Source organism: Antedon mediterranea, chromosome 11 (assembly GCF_964355755.1).
Source record: "Antedon mediterranea chromosome 11, ecAntMedi1.1, whole genome shotgun sequence".
NCBI classification, from domain to species: domain Eukaryota; kingdom Metazoa; phylum Echinodermata; class Crinoidea; order Comatulida; family Antedonidae; genus Antedon; species Antedon mediterranea.
Window position 1 is genome coordinate 4,985,502 of NC_092680.1, and position 19,385 is coordinate 5,004,886.

Genomic DNA, 19,385 nt, shown 5'->3' on the forward strand with positions numbered 1-19,385 from the left:
TTATTATTCATATTTCATACAGAGAAACACATAAGGATTATTATCATAATTATTTTGTTTTTGCTGTTTCTACCTTTGTAACTCTCTAATTAAAATGTACATAATCTGCCCCAGGATGAGGAAGACAATATTGCCAATATTACACTAATTTTTACATTATTTCTACATTACTGGCAGTCAACTTGAGTGATGAAAATTTCAAATAAGAATTTGGATTTCATTAATGTTACAAGAATGTGATTGATGTTTGTCATCATGCAAGGACTTGATAGAAATAAATCTCGTGTCATTTTACAATCAGAATAGTTATATGTGATTGGTTTAGATATTTACAGGACGCGCAAAATCAAATCAATAAGGGAGGAGAATGTACGTTACAAAGGAAATATATTGTACTCAACACTGCTGTGTATATAATAATATACATTCGTATTCAGAGTCAGCTTATAAACATGAATCTTAGAAAGAAGCAAAAACAGAAGTACTGGAAAAAGTTTGAGAACGTTTTGTATTATCCCTGGCGTTTCGTTGGTAACATGTAGACTAGCAGGTATAGACATAGTTTTACTTGAATTGTGTTGTCATTTACGGGATAATGGACATATCTTACTAATGAAATGCTTAAGCATGTTTTTGATAAACAGTAATTGTCTTACGAACCCAATCATTTACGTGTTTAGACTGGATGCGTTTAGGAAAGCTATAAAGGAAATAAGTTTAAAAAGTATACATCAACTAAGCGGACATAAATAAAACTAGAATAGAAAATAGTTTTAAAAATCTACTGATATTGACGTTTTTTCATCGTCTGATATACTTTCAACTAAAGTTTAAATTTAATAATTTAGTGGCCAATATATAATAGTCAGGAGAGGGGAGACAGGACGTAACTTAATTATTAAAGAAACTATATTATGCAATAGAAAACAGCATACTTATAAATCTACATATCGTATCAAATTAACAATACTGTATTTCCTTATAGCTTCCTCAGAAAGGCTTCACAGGGAACGTACCATATTTATAGGCCCACGTTTATAGGCCCACGTTTGTAGGCTCAAGCTTGAAGGCCCAAGTTTTTAGGCCTAAGCTTGTAGGCACAAACTTGTAGGCACAAGTTTTTAGGCCCAAGTTTTTAGGCCCAAGTTTGAAGGCCCAAGTTTGTAGGCCCAAGTTTGTAGGCCCAAGTTTGTAGGCCCAAGTTTGTAGGCCCAAGCTTGTAGGCCCAAGTTTGTAGGCCCAAGCTTGTAGGCCCAAGTTTGAAGGCCCAAGTTTGTAGGCCCAAGTTTGTAGGCCCAAGTTTGTAGGCCCAAGTTTGTAGGCCCAAGTTTGAAGGCCCAAGTTTGTAGGCCCAAGTTTGTAGGCCCAAGTTTGTAGGTCCAAGTTTGTAGGCCCAAATTTGTAGGCCCAAGTTTCCTATAATATAACACATTCTATGTATTTGCTTCTTGAACGGACTACATATATGTTGTGCGATTGATGTCAACCCGGCAATAAGAATGTCAACACTCGGGAATTACGTAATCAAAATGGTTAGTTATGATTGGTTTAGATTATTTACAGCACGCAGAAAATCAATATTCCAAGCAGTATGCAATGAAATGAGTGAATAGTGAAATTTGTTTGGCGAAGATACTGTAGTACATGAGAAACTTACTTAGGAATTTGCTATTTCTCATTAGAAGACAGTACTGAATGGTAAGCATGGAAGAGTCGGAACTACATACTGTTTATGGAAACTCTACTTGTTGGGAGCCTCAAGATAGCGAAGAAACACTAAATGAAAATCTCTACTTATATTTTATACAACAATGTATTAATGTGTTGTGCGTACTTTCATTCCTTTCAAATATCTCTGTTGTAGTTCTAATAGCTGTCTCAAAAAGGCTTCACAAGAAACGAAATCTATTTGTTGGTTGTTTAGCCTTTGTTGATGCAACACACTCTTTCTATCTTTACTTTTTGAACGGACTTTATGATATAGATAAGTTTATATTTTTTTGGATTATACAAATTGAATATTCGCTCAACTTAATATCAATTTGTTTCATAGCATGTATCGCAGTGGATTGTTATATAGCACTTGTAGGAGCACCACTTAAATATCATATTATTGTTACTACGAAAAGATGTGTACTCGTTGTCATCACTGTGATAGTATCCCAGATTGCCTTTGGTTTTGTTCTTTCCATAATCTGCCTTGGTTGTTTTCTCGGTTTGATAGGAATATATCTTGTAGTTAACACTACTGCGTATATAGTAATATACATTCGTATACAAAGCCAGCGTAAAAAACTGAATCGAAGAAGAAATAAAAACAGTAGCAGTAGCAAAATGCTGAAAACGTTTTGTATTATCACAGGCGTATTTTTGATAACATGGATATTAGTATGTGTAGACGCAGTTTTGCTTACAAATGCTTGTGATTTCTTCAAAGATTCGGAAGGTATGCTGCTAGCGTATTTTATCTCTATTTTATTAATACTCATTAATTCTCTTGCAAACCCGATCTTGTATGTCTTCAGACTGAATGAGTTCAGAAAAGCTATAAAAGAAATAAGTAATTTTAACAAACTTTGTCGATAAAGTATCGATTGTTGAATTATTGGTTTATACCAATTATTTAGAACTTTGTTTGATATTGATATTATACTGGTAGACGATTTCTACAATTTAATTGTCAATATACAGTTTATTTACCACTTTATATCGACAATTGTCAAAGGGAGGCGGAGCAAATAATGTGATGATGGATGAAACAAGTTTAAATATAACTTCAAAGATAATAAGCTTTATTTCATATTGGGCCAAATACGCAAACACTGAGAGTCATGGTGACTGATGTGAGTAAACCAAAGAGTAATTGTTGCTGCAGCTTACTTGGCATCAATATCACATCATTTATATACATTTAATAAACGTAATCGATGAGATTTGCAATTGTCAAAACACTAACGTAACTATAAACTAGGAAAATCAATGAACCAGAAGTTAAAGTCATTGTGTGTATTTTCCTTTCTTTAAAGTATTATGCCGTAGTTTTGTTACTGTTACCGTACTCGCAAGTAACGAAATTTATTTTATAATTTTCTAGCCGAGCCTTTGCTCATACAATAAAGTATAGGCCTATGTAACATTACCTCTTGAGCGGACTACATGCTGTAGATTTTACAAGCAAGTATTGGGCGTATGATTGATATTTGTCAAAACGGCAATAAAAATGTCATCAACTTGATACAAACCAATCTCGTAACACTTACGTAATTAAAACGGTTAGTTGCGATTCGTTTAAATTATTGTACAGCACTATCAGATCAATATTAAGCAGCATGACATGTACTGTATAATGGAACTTGCTTGGCGAATCGAAATTTTACTTACTATTTTGACAAAATGGATGTTATACTGCAACTATTTTTCTTTCTTTTTTTCTGGTGCAGACAATGAGAACTTTTTAGTTTGATATAAATAGAATTGTAGTCATGGGAGAATCGGAACTTGATATTATATATGGAAATTCTAGCTGTTGGGAACCTCAAGATACCGAAGAAACACTAAAAGACAATATTTACTTATTTTATATACAGCAATGCATGTATGTATTGTGCGTACTTTCATTCCTTTTAAATAACTCTGTTGTAGTTCTGACAGCTGTCTCAAAAAGGCTTCACAAGAATCGAAATATATTTGTGATTTTTCTAGCTGTAACTGATGCAATTAACTCGGTCTATCTTTACTTTATGAATGGGTTTTATGTTCTAGATATTTCTGTACTCGTTTGGATAATAAGAATTGGATATTCATCGAATTTAATATCAGTTTGTTTCATAGCATGTATCGCAGTGGATTGTTATATAGCACTTGTAGGAGCACCACTTAAATATCATATTATTGTTACTACTAAAAGATGTGTACTTGTTGTTATCACTGTGATAGTAACTCAGGTAGCTTTTAGTTTTGCTGTTTCTATATACTGTTTTAGCTGTTTTGTCGGTTTGGTAGGAGTATACATTGTACTCAACACTGCTGTGTATATAATCATATACATTCGTATACAAAGTCAACGTGAAAAACTGAACCTAGCAAGACATAAAAACAGTAGCAGTAACAAAATGCTGAAGACATTTTGTATTATCACAGGTATCTTGTTGGTAACGTATGGACTAGCAGGTATTAACGTACTTTTGCTCGAATATTATTGTTATTTTTTAGATAATGAAGATATCTTATTAATGAAAATGATCAACACATTTTTGGTAATCATTAATTCTCTTGCAAACCCGATGTTGTATGTGTTTAGACTGGATGAGTTTAGAAAATCTATAAGAGATAGAAGTTGTTTGAGAAAATTTTGTCGATAAAGTATTGTTGTTACTATTATTATTGTTCATAGTTTGTTGGTTTGAATTTTAATGATGTAACGTTTATAAAAACATGTGTTTTAAATGTGTATTTAAAACAAATGAAAAAAGAAACTACCAAATTAGTATTATCGAAAATAAAAGTCTGATGTTAAATGAAAAACGTCAAACGTTAAATAAAAGTGTAATTATACTATAGGCATCTGATAAATAATTTTAGCCAGAGCGTTTATTTGTTTTTATTTTTTTAAATGCCTCTGTATACAGAATAATATAGATTTTAATGTGTAATTTGAACTATCCTCATCGAAAAGAAAGTGCTTGTTTAAAAAAAAATATCGTGTACTGCAAAGTAAAAAAAAAATGAATATGAAACTCGATATTGATAAGTATTGGATTATTTTTCTCTACTGTAAACAACCCTAAAAATGCATCGCCGTAACTCAAATGAAACAGAAAATTAATTATGCTATAACGTTATGCAGAATTGCCAAAAACTTTACTGACAGTTATTATAAATTTTGATGGACATATTTGTTAAGTTTGAATTTAATTAAACCTACAATAAATTGATAATGAAGAAGCGATAACTCTATAATATTATAAGATTAGACAACAAAGTGCGTTGATTGATGTTTTATCAATACCATAATCACTTGCAATAACTTTTGAAACCAATCTCATAAAATGTCATTAATTAAATCGGTTATTTGTGATTCGTTAAGATTAGTCGATATCAGATCCTAAAATGGCAATAAAAGCGTAGAAGTGGAATTTGTTTGGACACTTGATGAAGCTGTAATATAAGCTTTATATCGAATAAATCAGTTGGATATCATCAAGTTGGAAAAAGTGATTCATTTTTATATTTATTCTTCAAGTGATTGACATTTCAGGATTGGATTTCGAAATATTTACTAAATATTGTAAGAATGGATAAATTTGAGGAGGAATTTATATATGTGAGCTCTAATGGAAGTTGTTGGAACGCTACAGATATAAAAGAAACGCTCAAAACCAACAGTTACTTATTTTATACACAACTATGTGTATATTCATTGTGTGTACTTTCATTCCTTTCAAATATTTCTGTTGCATTTCTAATTTTTGTCTCAAAAAGACTTCACAATAAACGAAACGTATTTGTGTGCTTTTTAGCATTGACTGATGCAACAAACTCAGTATATCTGTACTTTTTGACCGGACTTCATGATATAGATACGAATACATTTGTTTGGTTTATAAGAATTGGATATTCACTGAATTTAATATCAGTTTGTTTCATAGCATGTATCGCAGTAAATTGTTATATTGCACTTGTAGGAGCACCGCTTAAATACCATATTATTGTTACTACTAAAAGATGTATACTCATTGCTATCACTGTGATAGTATCTCAGACTATCTTTGGTTTTGCTGTTTCTATATACTGTTTTAGATGTTTTGTCGGCTTTGTAGGAATCTATGTTATAGTTAACACTGTTGTATATACAGTCATATACTTTCGTATTCAGAGTCAACTTAAAAAACTGAACCTTTCAAGAAATAGAAACAACAACAGTAGCAAGATGCTGAGAACATTTTGTATGATTACAGGCGTATTGCTGACAACATGGGTTCTCGCTGGTATCAATTCAGTTTGGCTTACCAAAGCGTGTAATTCAAAAGAATACGAAAAGATGCTGCTAAAATTTTTTCTCGGTTATCTGTTATTAACCATTAATTGTCTTGCAAACCCTATATTGTATGTGTTTAGAATGGATGACTTTAGAAAAGCTATAAGAGAAATATGGTGTTGAACAAACCACTTGTTCCGGCGGAGTATTTTTTATTTGTCATAGTTTACTTATTAATTCAAATTGCTTTTCAGAAAAGTTCACAACTTAAGGACAAGAAGAGTCAATAACGTGGATGTGTCATAAAAGACAACCAGCACTTTAGAATACAAAGAGAAACTATTGTTGGAAGGCTTTCGCTGCGGTTTTAACAGAAACTAAATTTTCTTAGTGGGAAAATGTAGATGCAGTCTAGAATCAGCTGAACTAAATAAGTTTTTAAAACAGACAATAATTGCTGATATAACATTGTATTATGCAGGTTTACCAAATGATTACAGGCTGTTATTTCCCAATTTGATTGATTGATATGATATTTTAAAATTACAATTTTTAATTTTAATAATTTACAATAAATTGATAACTAACGAATGGAAAAGAATTGCTTAATTATCAAAATTACCGAACACAGTGTTGTGATTTTCTACATCAGGAACTAATTTTACCGACGTCATGAAGCAATTTACGTAATATAATGGTTAGTTGTGATTAGTTAGATTTATCATAACGCGTCAACTCCAAGTATAATAGAACCGTAATCACTGACATTGATTGACACAGTAACTTTCATCGTTTTGCATGCTACGACAAACTTAGGTGAAATGCAAATTTGATGTGAAGATGCCAAACACCTTTCTTCTGGTACAGACAATTAAACTAAATGAGATGGCTTACTATAAAAACAAACTCAATCACAAAAAAATGTTATTAGAACTTTATTAATTGTTGATTAAAAAGCTGTCAATAATTAATTTTAAAAGATAATTATCGATGCGATAAACTTCAAACAAAACTAATAAGAACGTGATGATTAAAGACAATCTTGGCGTGGTGATTGATGTGTTGTACCGAAGATGTAATAATTGCAATGGTTTGATTGGCATTGGATAACATACATTTATTAACGACTATATTAATATTCTAACACAGTTTACTTAATACTAACATTAGATAATGTACATGCGATTAAGCGGGTAGATATTAATCCTTATATAGAAAGACATCGTTGCTATAATTAGACGCCAACACAACAGTGCCGCAACTAAACTAGAAATAACAAAAGGAACTGTTGGAGAAGCGTAATGTTACTTCAACTTACAATAGTGGCCAGTCGCCAATTATATTATTCAACACATATTTTGTTCGTCGAATGATAAACTTGGATTTTCTGGACCAGCCTTTCGAAAACTGCATCTTCGTTCATGAGTATATTGTGCGAAAATATATTTATAGTTTCATGAAACGTATGTTGAATGCTTTTAATATCCTTGTTGGTTGTGTTTGCAAATGTTCCACAACTAAAAATGTATTGTCTATGGAGAAGTATTCTATATATTTAAGCTTAGAGTTTGCGAATTCAACAATAATGGCAGATTCTGAACAAAATAATAGTAGTTGTTGGAAGTATATAAAAATGGAAGAAACACTGAAAACAAAGCGTTACTTATTTTATATACAACAATGTAATTATGTATTATGTGTAATTTCCTTTCTTTCAAATATCCTAGTTGTATTTCTAATAGCTGCCTCAAAAAAGCTTCATAAAAAACGTAACATATTTATAGGTTTTCTAGCCTTGGCGGATGTAACAAACTCTGCCTATATTTACTTTTCTAACGGGTTACATGCTGTACACATCGATGCATTTGTTTGGATTATAAGAATTGGATATTCCTCAACTTTAATATCAGTTTGTTTCATAGCATGTATCGCAGTGGATTGTTATATTGCACTTGTAGGAGCACCACTTAAATATCATATTATTGTTACTACTAAAAGATGTGTACTCGTTGTTATCACTGTGATTGTAACTCAGGTTGCTTTTAGTTTTGCCGTTTATGAAATAGGTTTGTTCTGTTTCATCGGCGTTGTAGGAATATATATTTTAGTTAACACTACTCTCTATATAATCATATACATTCGTATTCAGAGTCAGCGTGCCAAACTGAATCTAGCCAGAAACGGTCACAACAACAGTAGCAAAATGCTGAGAACGTTTTGTATTATCACAGGTGTCCTGTTAACAACATGGGGACTGGCGTGTGTTAACATAGTATACATTGTGGCAGCCTGTGATTTACTAAAGTCTGAAGAGCTTGTGCTAAGACGGTTTATCGGAAATTTTTTGGTAATTTGTAATTCTCTTGCAAACCCAATGATTTACATGTTCAGATTGGATGAGTTTCGAAAAGCTGCCACAGAAATAAGTTGTATGTTATTCTAAACAGTAGGCAAAACGAGGTTAGGAATTTTGGTAATTTTCCATTTTTTGGTAATTACTGTAGTAATTCTCTTGCAAACCCAATGATTTACATGTTCAGATTGGATGAGTTTCAAGAAGCTGCCAAAGAAATAAGTTGTATGTCTTTTAAACGATGATGATGGTAAACAATGATTAACATGTTCAGATTGGATGAGTGTCGGTCTGAGAAGGATCTTTATAATTGAAAAAGTTTTTTTTCTATTAAAATTTAAAAACATATTAACCAGGATATCATTAAACCAAATTGACTTTTCTTAATGTGGTTATGATGTGGTCCTTTTTAGTCACGTGGACGCGACTCTATAGTTCACTATGTCGGTCGGTCGGTCTGTCTGTCGGTCCGGTATCACTATGCGTTTTAGCACGCGACTTATGGCTGTTGGCCTTGTTAACTTTGAATGGCTAAATATGTGTTAGTGTTGCAAGGAGTATTAGGCAAAAACAAGGATACTATTATTCTGATTAAAATTATATTTATTAACATATATTTAATAAATATTTACAATTATACATTTTGGAAAACTAAACAATATATGGAAAAAAATGTTAAAAGTAAGATATCTTCGGCAAGAAATGTCGAATACACTATTACTTGTTTTAAAGAAACATTACGTAACTGAAGTCGGTATTATGTGTTTATAAGGTAAAATATAGAAACAATGTTTTTCTGTATCAGACTTTTTATTTAGATAAATTACTACACTTCTAATTTTCACACTACAAAACAAAATGACAAAGCATGATAATTAAGCCATTCCGTGATGAAACTCTTCTTATCTGGGAGACTAAAATATAGATATTGTGTGGAGACATACGGAATTCTAATTCACTGAAAGTCTGACATGTTTTTGTATTCATAATATCTACTGTATATGACTATGATCCGTCAATGACATCTTTATCTTTAAATTCCAATGTATATGTTACTAAATGTCCCTTGTCTAGTGCGTATAGCTTGTTGTCGCTAAAATTGTACGTGAGCATTGTTAGTTTACCGTATCTGATAGCAAACTTCAAGTCAATATTAGGCAGTTCCTTACCACTATACAAATCAAAAGCATAGTTTAAGGTTGTCTCTCCCTGCGTGTTACTTTTAACAGTGTAAAGAACACCGCATACTATTATCGCCTCCGCCGCCTCTCTTTTCAAATAACCCGTTTGTATCGTTTTTATGACACTTAGATCTTGGCTATCTAACAAACTAACAAAGATATTTCCGCCACTTTTCGCAGTTGAATAAATTACCCACAATCCATTTTCATCTGCTTCAAAGTCTATAAATGTGTATTCGCTCGTGTATCCGTACAAACGGCTGTTTCGGTAAGCCATTGAAGGGATATCGTTACTTGCAACAACTGTTTTTGTTTTTAAATCATAGCGGACAACTTGACGGAGACTTCGATGGTAATAGAATGACCCGTTGTACACTATATGGCCCATACCGTCCCAGTAAAAGGGTAGTCTGTAGACGTATGAGGAGTTACCACTTTTGAACGCAGACATTGAGTTGTATTCTGTAAAAACAAAACGAAAATTATGATACATCATTCAGTTTGATTGCTTGACTACAATAGGGCTAGCTTTAACAAACAAATGTTGCAATAAAATATATTTATAGGCCTACAAACAAATATATTATGATAGTTACATACATCTACCAAGATAGATCTAACCATAGATATCCAGAAAATATATTAGATATACTGTACTTTCTCTGGGAATTGGGTGGTATAAAAAAGGTTTTTCAAAGACGCACAGCATTTATTTATTTTACCTTATGTATAGAAGGTGACCCTAATCAGCCCCATCTTGATGAATTACATTATTAATGTGCTTACGGAAGCAACGAGTTAATAGGGAGTTTTCGCTTAATCCTAAAATATAACGTTATTTCCCAAAATCTCTCTTTTTAAAAAACAAATAAATATTTCCAAAATTAAAACAAAGATTAAATAATAAAAATAATTACATCATACCAGTACATAAAATAATTTAAAATCGTAGATTGACTGAAGTAACTTGGACATTTTTTATTAGATTAGCTAAGTGGAAACAACAAGCTTAACGTTTACTAAAAAACATTTAAGTTTGTGGTTCAGGGCACAGCGCAGAACTACTAACAATAGCAAGCTGCGTAATTTGCAAAATACAGGTATTTGCATACAGATGTTTCTTATGCAATGCGTGATTTCAGCGGTAGTCTTCACTTTACTTTAAAAAATGACTGATATAACTGTGGATGCAGTAAAATGTAGGCCTACCTTTTAGAACATTCCCCAGGAAGCCTTCTGCGAACCAGAGCTTATTGTTATTTCCAAGAGGATCTCTCATCCACGTGGCATGATACACACCCTGCTTAGCTTCTTTGCGAAATCCAGTTACACCAACCATTTCACAATCTATGTAAGTAAAACAAATATCAAATTATAGTTAGGCCCATGCCAAAAGTAACATTTTTATTGAAACAATTATATTGTATGATGATGATTGAAACTTTGTTTCCACTTTAACATAGTTTCGATTTTTATCGTATCGATATATTTTTCTGTAGGCCTAACCGTTTTGTGTTATTTATGCAATTCAGCTCTCATGGCTAAAAAACGTACCATTTTACTAGGCCTATTTATTTTGTATATCTCTATGTATGTTGAAAAATATATACCGATAGTAATCTTAGTTCAATACATTTTTTATTTAGTTGTAGTAAATTATTCAGTTTATTTCTTGGCACAGTCCTGACACAAACTTTGTAGGTGGCAAATCAAGTTTATTTTATTATTCTAAAAGCTTATACATTTCTACTAGTAGTATTATTACTAGCAAATTCGTTTATTATAATGATAATAATAACTATAGTATGATAACAACAACTTTAAATGTAAATATGTATATGTTTGTATGATGTAGTATGTTTAAGCAGATATTAGCCCTTGATGGCATTAGCAGCAATAAAAAAATTGAATTGAATTGAATTTGGAATATAAAACTGATTATTACCTCCTCCCGGACGTCTTTCAAATGGCGGTTCTTTTTCCTCTTCTATGATATTCTTTTCATCCACATTTTCCATTTCCTCATCATCTTGAAACACAAATTTATTAAAATATATTACACAAACATTCGGTATACCTCTTAAAGGATCAATATGCCTAATTATATATTGGTGTAAATAAAACTTACCTCCATCAACAGTCTTACCTGAATTTCCATCGCCAGGCATAACACCTTAAAATAAATTAATTTAAACACTTCAATACCGTATATCAAACAAAATATCTGTTCAGATAGATAATAGGCGCACTAGTTAGTGGAATTAAAGAGAAATGTAAATCACTTTACACTCTAACTAGTTTGACAAAAGAAGTGTGATGTGCCCAAATATTGTAGTGAAATGCCCAAATAGGGTAGTGATATGACATCATCATCATGTTCATATATGGGCACATCACATTTTTTCGTCACATAAAGTTTGATAGTGTATACAGAGCTTAACGTCTATATTTTAAAATAGAGTTGAATTTGAACGGTTTCGTTACTTATAATGCTTAATTTGAAATTGTAAACAAAAAATCGTTCTTAAAGCTTGATTCACACAAGGAATGCCAATCACAAGGGATTAGTTATTCAAACGGTCATTGGTCAACTCGCTTACGTCCTTTCGTTGCGTCCTAGTGGGAACCAAGCTTTAGTCGCAAACATTGTGTTTCTTGGTGTAAATGCTTACCTGAAGCACCCTTTTCACCCTTTTCTCCTGGGGGTCCTGGTTGGCCGATCTTACCTGGTAATCCTATGGCTCCATCATTACCTTCCACATTTAAAAAATAGGTAATCAAACATTTTGAATTAAACATTATTCTAAAATAACTTCAATATGATATACATCATTTAGTTCAACTTAATATACAATAACTCTATTAATCTAATTAAACATTATTCTAGAAATACGAATTTAAAATACCAGTGTCTCCTTTCTCTCCAGAAGGTCCCATTTGGCCTTTCTCACCTACAAGGAATAGAAAAAAGCCCAAAACAATTAATTTGCATATTATTGCTTTAATTATCTGAAAATGAACTAGATTCTAGTCCTGATTAAAATAAAACACCATTCTAACCTGCAGCCAGTCCGTGTTAAACGATATAGGCCTAGTATTTATTCGCTTCTTTGAAATCAGTTAGTGTCACAGGCACATCACACTAAACATAGTTTATGTTTGCCCTGAGACGAATAATCATCTTGTATACTCCTCACTACAGACAAACTTGGTGGTAAGTGATATAGAGGTGTCTTGCCATAGAATCAATTGCTTTTTTTTCCGAAAATAATTAACATATGCCCACTTGATTCTCTTGATTCTATTCTCCTGAATCTATTCATATCTACACAACTTATCCTTAGACAGTAATGTTATGCAATAATACTTTAAACTGTTTTAATTTCAAGTACTAGTTATTGCTGTCCCCGGGGACATTTTGATAGAAACGTTAAGCTCAACAGTTCTTTTCAGAATGCTAGAAGTAACTTGCCATATGTATCTGAGCATGTGCAAATGTATATAAAAGCGCTCAGATAATGTACAGAGGGCAGTATAATGATATAAGCAGTGAGTTAGGCAGAAAAACAAACAAAAATAATAATTGACTTAGGCACTTTTGTTATGAGGCTGTTTCATGAACAAAACCTGTCTTCATACCGAGGAAGGACTAGTGCGATGTTTGCGTTAGAGCAAAACACGGGAACATTGATGCAGCTAAGCATGAGGCACATATTTTGAGCAAAAACCAAGCCAGAAAAGAAAAGTCTGAGGATAAAGATATTAATGCAAGTGATGAGGTGTCAGTGAAAGTGAAAAGCCAGTACCATGTACTACAAAACAAAACTACAAGTGCACAATTTCACCCTCTACGATTTAAAGAAGAAAGAGGGATATTGTTACGTGTGGTAGGAACACGAAGGCGATTTGAGTAGTGATGTGTTTGCATCTATGCAATACACTCACATCAACAAAGTAATTGAGAAAAACCCACTTATCAAAGAAATCATTATCTGGAGCGACGGTTGCGGATACCAAAATCGCAATGCAACTGTCGCTAATGCATATCTGCAGTTGGCGATAACAAAAAAATATCTTGTCGCAGGACATACACAAATGGAGGTGGACTCCATGCATGCAACGATTGAGCGTAAAATTGTAGGCGATATCTTTACCCCGAGAGATTACATTGTCGACAACGACCAACGCCATACCATGTTAGTCAATTAAGTCATGAACAGTCTAGTATACGGCCAGGGAAAAAAATCAAGAGATCCAACTGTTCACGATTTGAGAGCATTGGAGTATACCACCAATGGGCAGATCAAGTTTAAACTGTCATTCGGTACTGAAATCCAATGGGAAGGATCAAAATCCCAAATAGGCTTTTTGGATGGGTGCAACTATTTAGTGACCCTAAAGCGATAACTCTACGCAAGTTCAATGAATTGCAGTCGATGAAGCATGTTTTGCCGCACTGCACGCACAACTATTTCGATAGTTTGCCCCACACGGAAGTTTGAACATTTCGTTATAATTTGGGGTGTAGGGCAGGGGTTTGGGGGAGGGTGTTGTATACGGTAGTTTGTAGTTTATAATCATATTGTGCGCCAATGTTGTTTAATTTCACTGTTTGATAACTTAATTAACTTCATTAGGTTATTTATTTTGTAAAGTCAGTTGTAAAACTGCTGCCTACGTCATACTATATTTAAAATATGTTTGCCTAAGTCATTTTATTACGTTGCGCACGCAATAATTATATTGCGTCTTCTTACCTATATTACATTTAGCTTCTATTGATATATATTTATAGAAAAAAAATAATGAATAAAGTTTTGTTTTTAAAGAATTTATGAGGTTTTTTGTCTTTTTCTCAAAACTACAAAAAAAATGACTTAGGCACTTTTGTTATGAGGTTTAAAATCTTGTAAATTCACTTTCTTTTCCAAATTACCTCCTTTATCATTACTTTTCTTATTTTTCCCATACTACACTTACAAAAGAAGTTTAAAAAGTTAACACAATCTATTCTTTATGACCAATAGACCTAGTTTGACATTATTATTCAATTAAATCTTATGGCATAGAATTGTTGTTGGATAATCGTGAATTACCTCTTAAACCATTGAAACCAGGTTGGCCATTTTCCCCTTTCTGGCCTCTTCTTCCGGGTTTTCCCTGTATCCCTGGTTGTCCAGTATCACCTAATAGTAAATAAAAATCAATAAATTGTATGTTAAAGCATGCAATAAAATAATGTAGCAACACTTATTATACAAACTTAACAAAGTTTTAATATTAATACAAGGAGTAAAGAGTAATGATATCAAGTTGAATTTATTCCTACTTATTTACAAAAATGATGATGATGTTTAAACGCATATTCCCTGATCCATTGGTACCGGAAATGAACAACAGGAATCACGTCCACACCGTATGTTATACTGTATAATAATATTACGTAATTAACCTTATAAGTTCATCATGCATAAAGAAGATTAGCTAATAAATAGCACCATCACATAATGGTGACAGGGGCTGGTCAAGCGCATCACAAGATGACAGTTTTTATTACTTTTGCTTTTCCGCTACTCCCCTGTTATACTTTATAAAAAAAGAAAATAAATAAATAATAATACGCCTACAAAAAATTATTTGCGCCGTTTCTTAAATTCTTTCTAGATAAAGCATAAAAGATTAGCCTACCTTTATAACCCATTTCACCTGTTAAACCAGGCAGACCCGTTTCACCAATATCTCCTTTCATTCCACGTTTTCCTGAAAAATTGATCATTTTAAATTATGTAAAAAGAGGCCAAAAATTAATGGTAATGACAGAAACAAAATAAAGCTTAGATTTAAAATTAAGGATTTATATACAACGTTTGGTTGCGCATGCTCTGAACACACTTTCATTAAAACAATAACAGCTGTTGAGTTGAAGTTGATGCTGATACTTTTACCTTTTTCTCCCTTAGTACCTGGCTGTCCGATACCATTTAAACCTGGCAGCCCCATTTGTCCTGGCAGTCCGATATTTCCCTTTACTCCTTTAGGACCAGTTATTCCTCTCTGCCCCGGTGATCCTGGCGGCCCTGGTGGACCAGTTAGTTCACTAACATTTTCAGCAAGTTCAGTTAACTGTGCAACATAATGTCCATGAAGTCTCTGTTCAGCTTCGACAAGATACGCATTTATCTTATATTGTAATTCATTTGAAACATTCTGCAGATGTTTGAAATAATCATCATCTTTAACAGAGTCGATGTATTCAGAAACTATTTCTGTTTGAGTTTCATAAATGACGTCAGGTGTCAATGAACTCTGTTTAGAAACTTCAAGAATAATTTGTTGTAACCGTTTGTTAAATGTCTCTGTAAAATTATTCAACTGAGTAAATACTTCACCTGTCGGAGAAAAATATCAAGTGAATATTCAAAATTATACAAAACACTATTCTTGTAGTGGATGTTTTTTTATAACAAGCTTCTCTTACAAGTTGACCTGAACGCATGATCAACGCCATAAACACATTGTATTTCATCTACTGCTATAGCAGTATCTGTCTATATTTATATTTACTTTACGATTTGTTGATCCCACAACATAAACGTATCATTATCAACGCATATGTATTCATATTATTCTAAGAATTAATCTTTTAGAATGTTAACTGTTAATAATAAAGTGTTTTACTTTAAAAAAATCAATCAATGGCGTTAGTTCTTAATTATTGATGTAGGCGACAGCTTAAAAATACTTTGTTTCATGAAATTTCAACTACACCGCCAAGCTCTTCTCTAATAATAATTACCACCAATCCAGTTGTGACTTACTTGTATCGCATTGACATCTTCCAGTTTGGCCCTTTGGACCTGCCATACCTGGTAGTCCTTGAATTCCTACTGGCCCAACTGGGCCTTTGCTGCCTGATTCTCCTTTCTGTCCGGTTATACCCGTACGTCCTAGTTCACCCTTTTCACCACGTTTTCCTTTATGCCCCTTTTCTCCCTTTTCACCTAAAATAATAAGTTTTACAAAAGTACAGGTGCATTTGTGTTTAACAATCCAGTTTGATAAAAATAGATTAAAAACATTTAGCTGGCGTCCTTCGCACTTTAAGTCTGTTTTCCACAGACAACAAAATACACGACATGGATAAATTTATATTGTTCTATTAGGTTCAATGAATTGGAACGATAACTTTCTATCATGATTAAATTACCATTTTCAAAGGTGAATCAACCTCAATAATCATAAAGTAGTATATTAGTATTATTTGTTTACTTATTTTGTTAAAAATAGTATTGGTACATTGTTGTTTTATGGTATTATGATATTTCTGTATCTACAATTCTATCGTAAAAGAAATGTAATTCGAAATCGTGTAATTACTATACTGATGTCAGTTTAAAATACTGTACTACTGTATATACATCCGTTTATGCCATTATGTTATTTCAAGTACACCACAGAGACACGGAATGTTATTTAAAGAAATTTAGTAGACTGCATGCAAGTGCCGAACCGTCACCAAACAGGTAGGCCATGTGAGTGATGTGAAGTAAAGTCAGTGGGAAAAAATGCGAAGAAGGCAAATGTTTATTTTCGTTTGGCCAATTAAGTAGTCAGCTGTAGTCCACTCTTGTAATAAAGTGATCTACACGTTCAATAGAAATTCCATTAAAAAGAAAGTAAACTTGTATACCATTAAATTCTACTTTCTTTTTAAATAAAAGAATTAAATTTAATTCTTCCCTTTTATAAAATGTAAGGTTATTTATTTAATTGATATAATAATCATGCTTTTAGAATATGAAAGTGAAAAAAAAAATAAATGGAACGTGTGGAACCCAAGCTTTAGGAAAGAAATAAGTAAGCAGCTGCATATGACCAACACATCTGCGACTAACAAACAAGGTTCTGCACAGTATAGGGAGATGATGATTTATAATTTCACATAATAAAATGTAGATGCATACAATTGAACCAAATATTTTACTCGCCGCTTCATCATATGATGTCTACATTTATAAATTTGTACGAGAATGATCTTTAATTTCATTTTTTAAATGGTGTAATCAAAGTGCCCCAAAAAGAAAGGTTAACAAAATATAGGCCTAAAGTCATTTTTTTTCTAAATAGAACATAGGTTAGAGAGTAATAGATGGAAATATATAAAAATACCTGGTAGGCCCTATTTAATAAAATAAATATACTGTAATTATAATTATAATAAAATGAAAACCTTTCAACCCAATTGGACCTGGGAACCCAGGTTGTCCTTTTGAAATCACCAGAAGCCTATGGGAAGCTAAAACAAATAAAAAAGAAAATAATGGTACAGTATTGTTTATTGTTATTGTCACGGTACAATTCGATATTGTATGTTTATCAATGGTTTCAGTTTTCTTTGTTGACTCACTAATTAAGTAACTAATCTAAATGTGTGTGTAATGTTTAAAATACTTACATGCACTTGGGTCATCTGCAACTTCTAATTCTTCTCTAAATGTGTCTAAAAGTATGAAAAAATAAAGTTGGAGAGATTCTATACAAAAGTGTAGAGGAACACTGGTGAACAAGTAGCAGAAATGATGTAACCTTTTAGTTAAACCAATTTAACTTCTTATATAATTTACCTGTAGGTTCTGGTATTGCATCTTTAAATCCAGATTTCACTGCTGTTGTTGAACCAGCATATTCTACTTCCTTCTTCGATGGGTTGGGTTCTTTAGTAAAGAGATCTTCAGTCTTTACTGATAAAGTCTTGCTGATATCTTCTATGGCTGCAGTGTTTTCAGACGTGGTTGCTGAATGTTGAAGATGTAATCTTTCAGCTCTACTTGTGGAAGTCTTAAGATTTGACCAATCAGGATTAGCTGTCTGAATATGGTCAGTATGAGCATTAGTTTGTGTCTGAACGTATGCACTATTAGTAGATGATGTTGATGGAAGGTGTTGGCTGTCAGTAGTATATTTGGAATTCATACGAACTTCACCACTACTTGTAGATTTGGAATGCAGATAATCATTGTCAGTTATCATGTGATTTGAAGGAGATTCCGTTATGAATTCAGTTTCTGAATAATATTCTAATGTAGTGATCATATCATAAATATCTACCAATTCAGGTTGATGGTCACCAGATTCCTGAGACGATTCTAAATCATCTTTACCTAAAATGGACTTAGATGTTCGAGTCGTTTCACCGCTTCTCTGCGCATTGGTTACATAGGATTTCTTTGATTGTTGTGTTGTATGAAGTACTGGCAAAGGCGTGGTACTCTGTTGGAGTGGATACTTTGTTGGTTGTGCATTGCCATCTGTTTTGACTACCGTCTTGTATGAATTACTTGTATCTGGTGATCTGTCATTTAAAGATGGTTGTTGAGTTATGAAAGTTGTCGTGGACTCGTACTGACTTTCGGTGTTCGTTTTGGCATGGACCCCTCCTTCTTTTGTCAAATTTGATTCACAAGAACAATTACATGCGGTGAAATTTGTACAGCTAGTTCCATCTGCACCTGGTGGTCCGGGTAGTCCTATTATGCCATTCCTACCCGGTGGTCCCTGTGGTCCTGGTTCCCCATCATTGCCTTGCTTTCCTTTAAATTTAACACAAAGTGAGAGAAAACAAATTACATAAATACATGGCCCTATTTATTTCTTTTTATCCTGGACGAAATATAATATATGCAAACTGAAGAAAGCATGGTAATTTAGGCCTATGAGAAAGGATATCACATGTCAACTATGAGGCGAGAAAAATGTAAATGAAGATCGCCGATCCTACCTTTGCAAGTCATCTCTGTTGAATTGCATAGTTGAATTATGGATGATGCCTGTTATTAAAATTAAAAAGTTAAAAAAAAAAGATTTATAACAAGTA

General features: G+C 32.7%; 2 protein-coding genes across 4 annotated transcripts in view; one reads left to right on the forward strand and one right to left on the reverse strand.

Annotated features, from left to right (window-relative positions):
• Positions 1-6,284, forward strand: part of LOC140062178 (transmembrane protein 234-like) — a 54,045-nt gene extending 47,761 nt beyond the window's left edge. Inside the window, exon 5 of the mRNA XM_072108263.1 lies at positions 6,232-6,284. Coding sequence (XP_071964364.1) covers positions 6,232-6,248 — 17 coding nt within the window. The 3' untranslated portion in view covers positions 6,249-6,284. The remainder of the gene's footprint in view (positions 1-6,231) is intronic.
• Positions 6,285-9,048: 2,764 nt separating this feature from the next.
• On the reverse strand, positions 9,049-19,330 carry LOC140062127 (uncharacterized). 3 transcript variants are annotated; one of them, XM_072108187.1, is made up of 14 exons: positions 19,290-19,330; positions 18,136-19,101; positions 17,967-18,011; positions 17,742-17,807; positions 16,330-16,512; positions 15,457-15,900; positions 15,200-15,271; positions 14,608-14,697; positions 12,418-12,462; positions 12,184-12,264; positions 11,658-11,684; positions 11,457-11,540; positions 10,721-10,858; positions 9,049-9,973 (listed from the first exon to the last, which is right to left on the reverse strand). In XM_072108187.1, exons 1-14 carry the CDS (start codon positions 19,300-19,302, stop codon positions 9,336-9,338), a joined length of 2,892 nt encoding a protein of 963 aa, XP_071964288.1. In that variant the 5' UTR covers positions 19,303-19,330; the 3' UTR covers positions 9,049-9,335. The 3 variants fall into 3 exon arrangements, with proteins under 3 accessions (XP_071964288.1, XP_071964287.1, XP_071964289.1); XM_072108186.1 differs by having other exon boundaries at positions 11,640-11,684; XM_072108188.1 differs by lacking the exon at positions 17,742-17,807 and having other exon boundaries at positions 11,640-11,684.
• Between the last annotated feature and the right edge of the window lie 55 nt (positions 19,331-19,385).